Here is a 14,591-nt window from a genome sequence, read left to right on the forward strand (position 1 = left end):
GCAGCCAAGGTAGACCTAGAATGTCAGTGTCTCATAGCAATTAAACACACAGAATCTGGAACTGCACAGCCTATGTTCAGATCCTAGTCCTATCATTTACTGCTGGTCTTGAGTAAATAAACTCTCGGTTCTTGTTCATCAGTAAGTGGGAAATAACCTGAGCAGAACTAACAGAATGTCTTGTACATCTAAGGTGCTCAATATATATGAATAAACTCATACTTTTTGCACGGATCATTCTCAATCATTGGCTAACATGCCCCCATCTTCCTTTTATGTATAGTTACCACCACTCACAAGAAAGTTGGATTAGATCTCCTGGACCTTAACTCAATAGTGTTATAATTATATATTTTCAACTTTCTTGATCTGGGGACAGTCAGTTATCTCTCATCAATATCGGAAACTTACAGAAGTTGCTTGATAAGAGCTTTATGGTTTTTCATTACTGTGGTGGCATTAATGTCCACATATTCATCGATACTTTTTCCTTCAAAAGATGGGCTTAAGTCTGGGGGGAAGGGGCAGATGTGGGGTGAGGGGGTCAATGGGGAATAAAAAGGGGACATTTGTAATACATTCAACAATAAAGATAATTAAAAAAAAAAAGTGAGCTTAATTCCCCTCTCCTTGAGTGTGGGCTCAACTTAGTGATTCAGTTCTTATCAATAGAACATAATCAAAGTGAGTGATGGCATGCAGCTTCCAAGATAGGTCAAATAAAGCATTAGACTTCTTCCTCTCTTTCTCCTTTCCCCCTTCTCCTTCTCCTCCTCTTCTTTTTTTTTTTGTTTTTTGTTTTGTTTTGTTTTGTTTTGTTTTTTTGTTAGGACAACTCAGCAAAATAAAAGTCCTATTTATTGTTGGACAACTTTTTTTTCACACATACATCTCACACCTGTCAGAATGGCTACCACCAATAAATCAACAAATGACAACGCTGGTGAGGATGTGGAGATAAAGGAACCCTAGTACACTGCTGGTGACAATGCAGACTGATGCAATCATTATGTTGCATATGTATGGAGTTTCCTCAAAAAATAAAATATGGATATGCCATTTGACCCAGTGATTCCACTTCTAGGAATATATCTTTTAAAAAAAATTTTTATTGATTTTTTACAGAGAGGAAGGGAGAGGGAGAGAGCTAGAAACATTGATGAGAGAGAAACATCAACTAGCTGCCTCCTGCACACCCCCTACTGGGGATGTGCCTGCAACCAAGGTACATGCCCTTGACCGGAATCGAACCTGGGACCCTTCAGTCCACAGGCCGATGCTTTATCCACTGAGCCAAACTGGTTAGGGCTAGGAATATATCTTAAGAAACCCAAAGCCCCAATCAGAAAGAATGAATGCACCCCTATGTTCATAACAGCATAATTTACAATAGCTAAAATCTGGAAACAGCCCAAGTGCCCATCAGCAGATGAGTGGATAAAAAAGCTGTGGTACATTAATACCATGAAATACTATGCAGCAGTAAAAAAGAAGACTCTCTTATCCTTTGAGACAGCATGGACGGACCTGCAGAGTATTATGCTAAGTGAAATAAGTCAGTCAGGGAAAGATAAGTATCACATGATTGCACTCATATGTGGAATCTAAGTAACAAAATAAACTGATGAACAGAGTGGATTCAGAGATAGGGAAACATAGAACAGAATGCGGAATCTCAGTTGGGAAGGTGGGGGAGGGTGGTGGGTGGGAGGTAATCAACCAAAGACTTTGACTGCATATATGCATGGCCCATGGACACAGACAAAAGGGTGCTGAAGGCCTGAGGCAGGGAGAGGGGCAGGGATGGGGATGGAGGGGGGCAACAAGAGAAAAAAGAGGACATATGTAATACTTTCAACAATAAAGAATTATTTAAAAAACATAAAGAAGCTCAGCTGGAGTGGTTCGGTTGAGTGTCAACCGATGAATCATGAGGTCACTGTTCTTTTTTAAAACTATATATTTTATTGATTTTTTTTTTTAACAAAAAGAAAGGGAAGAGGATAGAAAGTTAGAAACACTGACCAGCTGCCTCCTGCACAACCCCTACTGGGGGATGCGCTTGAAAGCAAGGTACATGCCCTTGACCAGAATCCAACCTGGGACCCTTCAGTCCCCACGCCGATACTCTATCCACTGAGCCAAATTGGCTAGGGGAAGATAACTGTTTTGATTCCTGGTCAAGGCATAGGCCTGGGTTGAGAGCTGGATCCCTGGTGGGCGGAACTGCAGGAGGCAGCCAGTCAATGTTTCTATCTCTATCCCTTTCTCTTTCTCTCTCTAAAATTAATAAAAATGTATTTTCAAAAATTACATTAAAAAATATAAAGAAGGTTCACAGACAAAAAGAGAGACATTACTATCTAAATCAGACAGATTTCTTTTATCATACTGATTCTCCATCCTTTTTTGAAGTGAAATAGTCATAGATAAAGCCAAATCGACAGAAAGTGAGAATTGTGAATAAATGTCAGAGAGAGATGAATTGTTTGTAGTTTTGTGAACAGCGATGAAGAAGCTCAGTTATGTACCTGTTTGAATCAAAGGTATGGGAATCCACAAAGTACTTTGGAGAGTTTACTATCCTGAATATTTAGGCTATTTATTCTGAGATGTCTCCTATTAGAATCTACACCTTCATTTCCCCATGAATATTGTGTTGTATGAAAGAACAGAACACACAAATTATCTATGAATATAGCAGTAGAAAGATAAATCACACTTTCTGAAGGGGCTTTGAGATCTTTTTGCTATAAATTGTGTCACAGAGAAAGATAATTCCAAACTCAGAAACCCCCAAGTAACCATACCAGAGACACTTCGCTAGGGCAAATGCACTTTATTATTTCTGCTCAACTAGAGATTTACATAAATACAACTTCGAAGCACACTTCAGGCAATGTTTTCTGTTTTTCTTGGTAGTGGTCATCCTTTCACTACAGGCATTCATCCTCCTTACACATTCAACACGTGCTCAGTTACATGACCTGTTTGAAACCACACCTCAGAGCACGGCCTTTGAACCTAGCCACATTGCCTGTGCATGGTGTTAGGAGAAGAGAGGGAGGTGGATGATTAAAACGAATAGGTCAAAGTTACCATTCTCAATTTTGACCTGGAAGACTCAGTATGGAGAGGGATATATTCTCCCACGTTCAACTCTAAGATAATACTCTTCTAGGGTTGTGGGAGGAAGATATCTTCCTAATGGCTGGCACTTTTCTATTTGCCAGGACTTTCCAAAATACTATTTACATAAGCAGGAATAATTTCTCCAATATCATCTTGCCATAGACAAGTAATAAGAGCATATCCCGTCTTGCGAATTGTTTTATACTCACAGTATGGCATTTTAAGTCCCCCTGTGTAGTTACAGTACGCTCCTTCTATTGGTTTCTCGGTCTTGTGACATTTCTTAACTCCATTTTCACATGCTACATACTTGGTGTAACATGCCTTTTGCAACTCTTCAAATGCTATGTTAAGGAAGTGATATTCTCTGTGACAGTAAAGATTGGTGTGAATATTTTTAAATGCTATTTCATGAGTACACAAGTTATCCTCAAATGGTTCGAAAGCAGCCTCAAGGACATTCTTTTGGAAACATTTTTTGGTAGGTGGTTTGATAGGCCCTTTAGTATGTATTTCATCCATATAATCTTCAAATTCTTCTTGCCACTCTTCAGAGACCTCCTGAAGTATTACAACCTTCAACAGCAGGAGCAGCAGAGACAGGGACTTTGAGGTGAGCAGGGTGCACATATTTTCCTGTTGGAAATACCGGAGACATAGAGGTACTTTCTGCTGTGATACTGTGCTCCTTTTATCTCTGGGCAGGCTCCATTTCCACCACCTATTGTCTCTGTGAGCTCTAAGACTTTGAACCATTTTTAAATTGACAACTTGGAATCTAAGTACCTCTGAAATATTGACTAAAATCTGACCTTACAAGACCTACATTCAGTCTAGAAGACGATGGATAAGAAAGGGAAAGGTGAAGGAAGGAGGAAGAAAAATGAAGAAAGGGAAGGGGATAAAAGTCAGAAGGGAAGGAAGGAAACAAGAAAGAAATAGTAGTGATGGAAAGCAAGGGATAGACAGAGGGCAGGAAGGAAGGAAAAAGGACATCAAGACAGCAGTGGGCAGATCCGGTCAAGGCCATGTACCTTGGTTGTGGGCACATCCCCAGTAGGAGGTGTGTAGGAGGCAACTGATCGATGTTTCTCTCATCGACATTTCTAACTCTTTATTCATCTCCCTTCCTCTCTGTAAAAAAGTCAATAAAACATATTAAAAAAAAAAAAAAAAAAAAAAAAAAAAGACAGCAGTGGGCAGAGAGGAAGGCAGAAAGGAGGCTCAGGTGCTCCCTCCAGCTGGAACAAATAAATCGGTTCCCTTTTTAGGAGTTAAGAACTTGTGCTGAAAAGAGCTCTAAGTGATCTACCCTCCCCTCATTAACATCCTGCTTCATCTTGTGATGTTCTCCTCTTGCTCACCCCTGACCAGATATGCCCTTGGAGAAGGGACCAACCAGGGTCCATAGGGTCAAATGAACACCCTATGCTGAGCTTCTTCGTGTGTGTGCGCGTGCGTGCGTGCGTGCATGCGTGTGTGTGTGTGTGTGTGTGTGTGTGTGTGTGTGTGTATGTTTACTACTACCCCATGCTTGAAATGGCTCAGTCAATTTTGCAGCCTCCTCTTACAACTTGGAATAACTTTCCACTAGGTGGCATAATTTATCTTGCATTTTGTTTTTTCTTTCTCTCCTGTCTCTCCCCATCCCCCCACATATGTAGACTTCAGGAGTTTTGCTATGATCAGGTTTTTGCATTCTTAAACACTCTCCAATCTTGTGCACCTATTTGCAGTTACAGTAATCTCATCATCAGCGATGTTAACTATCACATTACTTCCCTCTCAGTGTGTTTCTATGTCTATTCATCCCACAGTAGGCTGCACCAATATTTTCCTAGTACTTTAAATATGTCTTTTGCTACACAAACGTGTAAAACTGGGTAGATGACACATTTTCTAAAATAATTGTATTACTTTAAAAAATATTTAATTTGGTATACACTGATGAAACACATTATTATGCTTCCTGATAATTATGTTAAATGCTAACATATTAAAAAAAAAAAAAAACCAAAAACAAAACACCTTTCCTTAAAAGAACCCGAGCAGAATGTGTCCCAGAGATCATACCCAGTTGCTAGACATCATAGCACAGTCTACTTTTTTAAGTCATCTCTAATAGAGAACTCATATGGTCCTAGTAATTATTTTCCCTTCCCATTCCAAATTTGACTGTTAATCATTAATTTCCCAAGGAGTCTTTCTTCCCAGAGAAAAACAAGTTCTTCAGGTATACTGAAGAGGCTTGCAAGTCTACCTTTGCCCCATGGTCTTACCTCTTTCAGTCCTTGTGTTGTCTATGCTCCAGACAATGAATGTTTCAAGGGCTGGGCTGGAGAGAGCCTGATACTGGGGATATTGACCTTTCCTAAGAATACAGGAGCTAGAAGTAGGAAAAGAGAAGAACAAGTGTGAGCAGCTGAGATAAATACATCCTTGGGGTCACCCTAAAATAAAAATAATAAACAGTAATGGTGAGCATAATGAGCTATTATTTGCCAAGTACTATGCTAAGGACTATCCACACATTATCATCATTATCATCCAAACAATCTCATGATAAAGGTATTATTTTAAAAAAATATATATTTGTTTTTATTTTATTTTTTTATTTTTTAAATATTTATTTATTTATTTATTTTTACAGAGAGGAAAGGAGAGGGAATGAGTTAGAAACATTGATGAGAGAGAAACATTGATCAGCTGCTCCCTGCACACCTCCTACCAGGGATGTGCCCGCAACCAAGGAATATGCCCTTGACTGGAATCAAACCTGGGACCTTTCAGTCCTCAGGCTGGCGCTCTATACACTGAGCCAAGCCGGTTAGGGCAAGGTATTACTTTTATATTTTTATTTTTTTAACATATTTTTTATTGATTTCAGAGAGGAAGGGAGGGGGAGAGAGAGATAGAAACATCAACGATGAGAGAGAATCATTGATTGTCTGCCTCATGCACAACTCCTGCTGGGAATCCAGCCCACAACCTGGGCATGTGCCCTGACTGTGAATTCAACTGTGGTTTAGAGGTCAATGCTCAACCACTGAGCCATGCCAGCTAGCCAGGTAAGGAATTACTTTTAGCATTGTATTTGTTTTTATTATAATTAGCATCTCTTTGTGAAGGAAAGTTGCTTAAAAATCTTATGTTAGGCCCCGCTGGTGTGTTTCAATGGTTGAGCATCGAACTATGAACCAGGAGGTCACTTTTTGATTCCCAGTGAGGACAAGTGCCTAGATTTTGGGATTGATTCCCAATAGGGGGTGTGCAAGAGGCAGCCAATGAATGAATCTCTCTCATTATTGTTGTTTCTATCTATCTCCCTCTCCCTTTCTCTCTGGAATCAATACAAATATTTTAAAAAAAATAAAAATAGAAATATATTTTTTAAAATTTTTGTTAGGTCTGGCAGAGTCCTGGTTCAAGCCCAGGTTACAAGTCTATCTTCCCACATTTCTGATCTTAACTGCTATTCTCTGTCAGTCTAGTTTCCATTCCTGAGCTAACTGCACATTCTTTTCTAGGCTGTCTTTGGACCTCTATGAATAGAGACCAACAGAAGCAGTAGCCAGTGGTACAATGTCTTTGAGCCCCTAGAAAGCTGTGATAAGCTGGCCCACACTCCATGAACCTATCTGTGCTGTTGCAGAAGGACTTTCCTGGGTTTTCTTTTCTTTTTTTTTAAATATATTTTTTATTGATTTTTTTTTTTGCCCCCCTCCTTCCCATACATACCCTCCCTCCCCAGAGTTTTATGTCCATTGGTTGTACTTATATGCATGTATACAAGTCCTTCGGTTGATCTATTATCTCCCCAAGTCTCCCTCCCCTCCCCACTGTAATTTGACAGTCTGCTTGTTGCTTTACTGTTTTCCTGGGTTTTCTTACTCCATTGTGCACTTGGTATAAGAGAAGTTCTCCCTTAAAGCAATCTGAGCGATTCTCCAGTACAGAGACCCTGACTTACATAGACATAGAGATGGAGATGGAGATGGACAGCCTCTGATTCCAGGTTAGATCAAAGACTGTCTGTAACTGAGTGGAAAGGTCAGAGAGTGGCAGAGTTAAAGAAAGGAATGTGAAAGTGGAAAGTGGAAAGAGTAGGAAAATTATTTTTCTGAAGATGGGATAGGAAAGAAAAAGATGATCTAAAAAATGGTGATGTGAGAGTGGACACTCTGGGTGTGACCATGTTCCTCCCATCCCTTCCCTCACACTCTCCTTAGTCTCCTCAGGAATCTCTTCAGAGGAGTGACTCCATTATGACAGTCCAGGGAGCTCCGTACACATTTCCACCAAGGAAAACCTGCAGCCTCTGTGACACCTTTGGTTGCAAAGTTCAAGCTCCTGTAGTCCTTATAACCTACTGAGGACACACTCCAGGGCCTGCAGGATGCTTCTCCATTTTATACCTACTCACCGTCCTTAATCCTTTATGAATTTGACTTGTGGTTTTATGCTTCTCGAAATTCTTTTTCACTCTGAAAGTATATGCATTTTTACTTACACTCTATTTTATTACCTTAATGGATTGTTAAATTTAAGTCTTTTGTCCCTCTGAAATTTATTTTAAGGTATAATGAGAGGTGATCTTTTTCCCCATATGATTTCTACACAATTCCAGTAGCAATTATTTGGGGCAATAAAATCCATTCTGTCATCCTCAACAAAAAAGTTACCTTGTACATTAATTCTATTTCAGAATGACCAATTGTGCTTTGAGAACAGATTATCTACTCAAGTGCTGATAATACGCATTCACTTATGATCATTTATAAAACACTAATATCTACTGAAGAAATTACATTCATTCTTCGTGTGCAAAAGTTTAATACAGAAATAGAACACAGAGGCATAGAGTAGGAATGGGGATTAATTAAATATATAATTAAAAATGAGAGAGAGAGAGAGAGAGAAAGAGAGAGAGAGAGAGAGAACACAGAAAGATAGTGTTGAAACATGCTCATGCCAAGTTTCTTAATTTTTTGCCTAGTAATCTCATCTAGCAGAATCACCTGGCTTACCTGGCCTCCTTGATGTTGTTTTTTCCTTAGACCTCATTAATCAAAGTCTCTGTGAATGGACCCAGAAATTTGCACTTTAAAAAAATTTACAAAGTGATTCTTAGTCCACTAAAGTCTGAGAAGCACTTTCTTAACTTTACCAGGGTAGGGCAAAAGCAGGTTTACAGTTGTTCACATGAAAAATAATATGATAATTTATAAATAATAATATAAGAATAAACTCTGTGTTTCATGTGCTCACAACTACAATATAAACCTACTTTTCCCCCCACTCTGTACATAAAAATGTGCTTTATGATAACAAAAACATCCCAAAATGGTGGAGAGAGAAGCCCTTTCCGTAAATGACTTTGGAAAAAGATTGAGATGAATTACTTTCACTGTTTGGCTTTTGTGAATAATGCTGCTTTGAATATGAGTGTACAAATATCTGTTATCAAATCCTACCTTTTTTTCTCTGCTTTTAAACTTGACTGGGAGAGTGAGAGCAGCGTAGTTTTCATAGGCTGGCAAGAGCCTGGGGAGGTTGTCTGTCCAGGGCCTCTCCTCCTAGCATGCAGGCCCTGAGTTCCCCATCAGTATTCTATATTTAATCACAATTAAAATTAAATTAAAAAGAATGAGTCATAGCACCTTAGGTAGACAAATATATACTATGTATTTCTGAGAGATTATGAACTGGTTATAAGTAAATGTTTTGTTTGTTTTGTTTTATTTGTGGTTTTTTTAGTTTATTTTTTTAAGAAAAAGCAGGATTTATAACAGATCTCATGCACTGGATCTCTAGTATATAATAATGACATAGCCTCAATCACAAAGGGAGAAACTTGCCAAAACCGGTTTGGCTCAGTGGTAGAGCCTCGGTCTGTGGACTGAGAGGTCCTGGGTTCAATTCTGGTCAAGAGCATGTACCTAGGTTACGGGCACATCCTGATCGATGATTCTCTCTCATTGATGTTTCTCTCTATTCCTCTCTCTTCCTCTCTGTAAAAAAATCAATAAAATATATATTTTTTTAAAAAAGGGGAAAAACTAAAATCGTATTTTTCAAATTGGCAATAATTGTAATACCTTACAAAGTCATTGCTGACAAGAATGTGATAAGGTAAGCAATCATGCATGTCTGATTAGAATTTAAAAATTTGGCAAAAATAATAAAAAGCTTTAAAAACAAACGTTTACCTTCAGTTTTAAATGATAGAATTTTAAGCATGGAAATATGGATGGCAATTTTTTCTTGATGGAGACAAAATTTTGAAATTTGAAAATATAAATTTCTGAAAATTATGGAAAACTTTAAATTAAATGTGATATGTTTATAGAAATGACAAAAATAGTACAATAATAATCATTGCAATAAGAACTTTTGAGATAGCATTCTATAGTCATGGAATTATACATTCTTAAAATACATTATTTTATATAATTTACAAATATATTAATGAATTGAGTTTTACAGATATGAAACATTTCTAATATTATTGAAGTAGGGCTGTCTGGTTGCAAGTGACAGAAGTACCAATCAAATTTACTTAAACACAGGAGGAACTATTTGACTCACAGAAAACAGAAGTCCAAGAGGCACAGCAGGATGAAGAAATTAAATTCTTCAACCGCACTTGTTTACTTTCTCTCTTATTCTATTCTGCTTTCTCATGCAGGGGCTCTTCATGCAACGGCAGAGAAAATCATTGTCTCCTTTATAGCCTATATTTGAGGTCACGGTGGAAAGTGTCATTCTTTTGCACTTTCATCCAAAAAAAAGAAAAAAGAAAGAAAGAAAGAAAACACACCAAACACACAAAAAAACAACTTTTCTGATAGGCCCTGTTCCTATCACATGAATAAACCCAGGCATGTGGAGTCCTCTGATTGGCTGACCTGAAGCTCATGTCTTTCTTTGAGAAGTAAAGGCAAAACCAATGAAAACCGCAGCAGAATTCCAAATGCTGACAGAAGGGTTGTTCCCTACAACACGAAAAGGGAATGGAGACCAATACAAAAGCAACAATGTCCATTATAAATGGCTACTGAAAAATCAAGACACAGAACTATATCTACAACATTATCCAATTAATGGAATGCAGAAAACATGGACGGGGAGGGGAATCAAAATAAAGACTTAGTAAACTTATTTCTGAATGTTTACTTTTGCATCTTTAAAGGTGCCTATTTACCTAATTTAAAATAAGTAACTCTAAAGCACTGTCATTTAATTTTAAAGGTCTGGTTAGTTCATGTTCTTATGTTAAGTGTCAACCTCTCAGAATGCCACATTTTGTTATCAGTGAACGTCCACTTTTATCAGCATCAGGAAGTCAGTGCCTTCATTTGAGTGGCTGAGCTCAGAGAGATTCAAAAGCTCCGTCCTTAGAATCAGAGTTACCTTGTGAGTAAATCTCATAGTAGCTCTTAGCCAAATTGTATAAGAAAAACGTAGGCACCCTTTGCTGGGTTGCTCAGTGCTTAGAGTGGTGGACCACACAATGAAGTGCCGGGGGTTTGATTCCTAATCAAGGGCATGTACTTGGGTTGTGGGTTCACGAATGCCCCCAGTCGGGTTGTGGGTGGAAGCAACCACTGGATGTATCTCTCTCCCATCGATGCTTCTCTCTCTTTTCCCCTCCTTCCCTCTCTTTATCTCTCTCTGAAAAGCAATGGAAAAAAATATCCTCAGGTGAGGATTAACAAAAATGTGTAAGCCTTAACTAGCTTTATGTATACATTTCACAAACATTTTTAGACAACATTTATGTTTCAGGTTTTCATACCCAAACCAAATTGAGAATTGTATCAGATTGAGAAAGTCTGGGGGGGAAATGTGAATCTTATGGGTCATAGGAGGATCAATGGGGTCTCTGAAATTGACATCTTTTGCTCAGTTAAAGACATTTCCCATTAGGGCCACAGTACAAACTTGATAATCAGAGTTTACAAAGGCACACAGAATAGATATATATATACAAACTACATGCTATTAATAATTAAAAATCAACCTGCAGAGAACAATGTAGAGTAATTTTGACATCTTATTTTGCAAAAATGAAGTCAAAATAGTTCTGGGATGACAGGAATCTCTTCACAATTGATTGCAATTTTCTACAAATTTATATTTTCTCTTGCCCTGTTTACTTTTTAATTGTATGGTTCTACACAATTTTTAAAAGGATTTGTTATATTGATACTTGATATTTTTCTCCTATAATGCCAGTGTGGGTTTAGAAGGTATAGACAAGCCCTGACTGGTTTGGCTCAGTGGATGAGTGTCGCCCTATGGGCCTAAGGGTCCCAGGTTTGATTCCAGTCAAGGGCATGTACCTTGGTTGTGAGCACATCTCCAGTAGGGAGTGTGCAGGAGGCAGCTGATCAATATTTCTAACTCTCTCTCCCTTTCCCTTCCTCTCTGTAAATAAAATCAATAAAATATATATTTTTATAAAAAGGTATAGACCAAGATATGGCCACTGAGTTGATTTGATTTTATAGTTAGTCTTTCCCAGAGATCTGAATAGCAGGGAGGAAAAGAGAGGGATAGATAGTTAGAAACATCGATCAGCTGCCTCCTGCACACCCCCTCTGGGGATGTGCCCACAACCAAGGTACATGCCCTTGACCAGAATTGAACCCGTGACTTTTTAGTCTGCAAACTGCTGCTCTATCTACTGAGCCAAACTAGTTTTGATGACTATTATAGATTTTGCTTAAGAAAAAAATAAATCTAGTAACAATGGGCTCTATATAAAAACAACAACACAGCTGAAACCGGTTTGGCTCAGTGGATAGAGTGTCGGCTTGGGGACTGAAGGGTCCCGGGTTCGATTCCGGTCAAGGGCATGTACCTTGGTTGCAGGCACATCCCCAGTAGGGGGTGTGCAAGAGGCAGCTGATCGATGACTCTCTCTCATCGATATTTCTAACTTGCTATCTCTCTCCCTTCCTCTCTGTACAAAATCAATAAAATGTATTTAAAAAAAACCAAAAAACAACAACACAGATTCCAGTGTTCATAAAACACACACACACACACAGAACTTAATATATTGTATATAATGAACTGGAGATTAGAGTAATATTTTTAAAATATCATTATGTATATTACAGATATATACACTGAGTGGCCATATTATTATGATCTCTGAATGCATAGTAATATGGCCACTCAGTGTAAATATATAGATATTAGAAGTCTGGTGCATGAATTTGTGCATGGGTGGGGTCCGGCCAGCCTGATCAGGGTGAGGGGACATGGATAGTTGGCCTGCCTGCCTGCTAGTTGAACTCCTGGTCGAAGGGACAATTTACATATTAGCCTTTTATAATATTACATAGGATATACACTGTATATATGTTCTAGAATATTTTTCATAAATTTGGAGGTAGTAAGGAATATCTTATTTTAAAATATTTTTAATTGACTTTAGAGAAGAAGAGATGGGAGAGAATCATTGATCGGCTACCTTCTGAACATCCCCAACTAGGGATCAAGCAACCCAGGCATGTGCCCTTGACTAGAACTGAATCCAGGACCCTTCAGCCTACAGGCTGACGTGCTATCCCCTGAGCTAAACCAGCTAGGACAAGGGATGTCTTTATTAAACAAAACAAGGGAAGAGGCATAAAAGAAATTTATTGAAAGACTAGGTTACACACACACAGACTGAATACATACTCATACACAACTACACAGAAAATGTCACCAAAAACAAATAACAACAATCTCTAATGACAAGAGATGCCAAAAATAAATTGTGAAAACCAAGAACATATTTTAAAAAATACTTGTACAACACGTGGAGTGTAAAATTCCTTTTCAAACTCAGGTACAAGGAAAGTGTGAATTTCTTTTCTAAATCCAATATATGTGCACAAAATTACAATTGTGAAGAGTAGTGATAAAATTTACCTGTTATTTACGTGTCTGCTACCTTTCTGACACAATTTTTTTTTTAAAATCACAGTATCTGAATTTGTCCTAGTAAAGCAGAAAATTCATTTCTTTGTATCTAGATGTTTCTTGGTATCATCACTGTTCCTCTTTCGGTTATAAATTGTCTTAATATTAAACAATGTTATTTTTTTCCTCATGTTTCAGAGAACTAAGAATGTTTAAATTTAACACAAAAGCCATTAGAATCCCTTTGAGATATCAAAATCCAAAAATATGACAACTTCTTGTGTTATAGAAATTAAAAAAAAACATTTTTCTTTTCCAGTACTCTACAGCAATAAAAACAAACTGTGGTTTATAACTTAACAAAGTATTCTTGTTTATTGTGAAATCCCCACTCAACCTTTGCATTCCTTAGCTTTTGCATCACTAACTACAGATGCTTATCATGGGTGATGTCTCTGTGTCCGTCCCCCCCCACCCCAACCTGCTAGAAAAGTTAAGGAGAGGTCATTTAGCTTCAAAAAATGTGTAGGGAGGCTATTAGGATGAAAATACTTTAGATTCAGTTTTAAAATGAGAGAGAAAAAAGGACTAATATCATCTTCCAGTCAACAAGGAGTGAACATAGGTCTGTTTGAGCCTCCCACCCAAAATAAGAAGGGAAAAACCGGACAAAATGCTAGAAAAATTATTTCAAGATACAGAACATCAGGCAACAAAACACACTGATCCTTGAGAGACACGAAATAAACAAGCTCACCCCTACAATTCCCTCAGCTTAGCATCTTGAGAGAGATTTCAGGCAAAAGTGAAAGGAGGGCAAATTTAGGAAGAGCCTGAAAACTACCTTCGTTGAGGAGATGAAATGGAGGAACTGAAGAGGCCAAGGCCACTTGAATCCATAGGGAAAAAGAGACGGCTGCCTTCAGACAGAAACCTGGAGACTTGCACAGGGTTCCTGGCAAGTTTTCAGTAAAGGACCGTTTATCACCTGAGGCTGAGGAGAAACCTTCTGAAAGGATCAGAAGGAACAGTGCCTACTCCCTCTAGCCAGAATGAAAAAAATAAATAAACATTTATGGGGTATGAGGTAGAGTACTCAGGAAGGTCTTGCCTCAGTAGCGGGGGATAATTAGCCCTAGACTGTTCCTGCTCTGAACCTGCCTAAGGCTCCAGGTGATTCCAAACCTTGCCTGTATACCAGAAAAAAGTTCAAGAAGATTTACTAGAATACAACAATAACCATATTGTTGTAAACTAACGAGGCAGCCTTCTCAATGTTTGCCATCCAATCAAAGGCTACTAAGCATAAAAGGAAGCGGGAAAACAAAGCATAATGAGGAGAATAATCAATTAATTGAAATTGACCAGGAAAAAAAGTTGGCTCAGAACAGGAGTAAATACATTGATACCACTGTTGTAACTAAATTCTTTATGTGCAAAAATTTAAGTAGATTGATGGACGATAAAAAATAAAATAAATTAAAAATTGAAAGACAAAGACTGCAATGTATAAGATGAAAAATGCACTGAATGGGATT

The 14,591-nt window shown here is 38.1% G+C and overlaps 1 protein-coding gene across 2 annotated transcripts; it reads right to left on the reverse strand.

Annotated features, from left to right (window-relative positions):
• Positions 1–2,797: 2,797 nt before the first annotated feature.
• Positions 2,798–9,830, reverse strand: RNASE9 (ribonuclease A family member 9 (inactive)). Of its 2 annotated transcripts, XM_045575060.1 has the most exons (3): positions 9,721–9,830; positions 5,412–5,518; positions 2,798–3,768 (listed from the first exon to the last, which is right to left on the reverse strand). In XM_045575060.1, exon 3 carries the CDS (start codon positions 3,760–3,762, stop codon positions 3,223–3,225), a length of 540 nt encoding a protein of 179 aa, XP_045431016.1. In that variant the 5' UTR covers positions 3,763–3,768; positions 5,412–5,518; positions 9,721–9,830; the 3' UTR covers positions 2,798–3,222. The 2 variants fall into 2 exon arrangements, with proteins under 2 accessions (XP_045431016.1, XP_036282867.1); XM_036426974.2 differs by lacking the exon at positions 9,721–9,830 and having other exon boundaries at positions 5,412–5,526.
• Positions 9,831–14,591: the final 4,761 nt, after the last annotated feature.

This window comes from Pipistrellus kuhlii, unplaced genomic scaffold (assembly GCF_014108245.1).
Source record: "Pipistrellus kuhlii isolate mPipKuh1 unplaced genomic scaffold, mPipKuh1.p scaffold_m20_p_1, whole genome shotgun sequence".
NCBI classification, from domain to species: Eukaryota; Metazoa; Chordata; class Mammalia; order Chiroptera; family Vespertilionidae; genus Pipistrellus; species Pipistrellus kuhlii.

Bases quoted from the DNA above. Each gene is read 5' to 3' on its own strand.
- RNASE9 (XM_045575060.1), bottom strand. From the start codon at position 3,762: ATGTGCACCCTGCTCACCTCAAAGTCCCTGTCTCTGCTGCTCCTGCTG.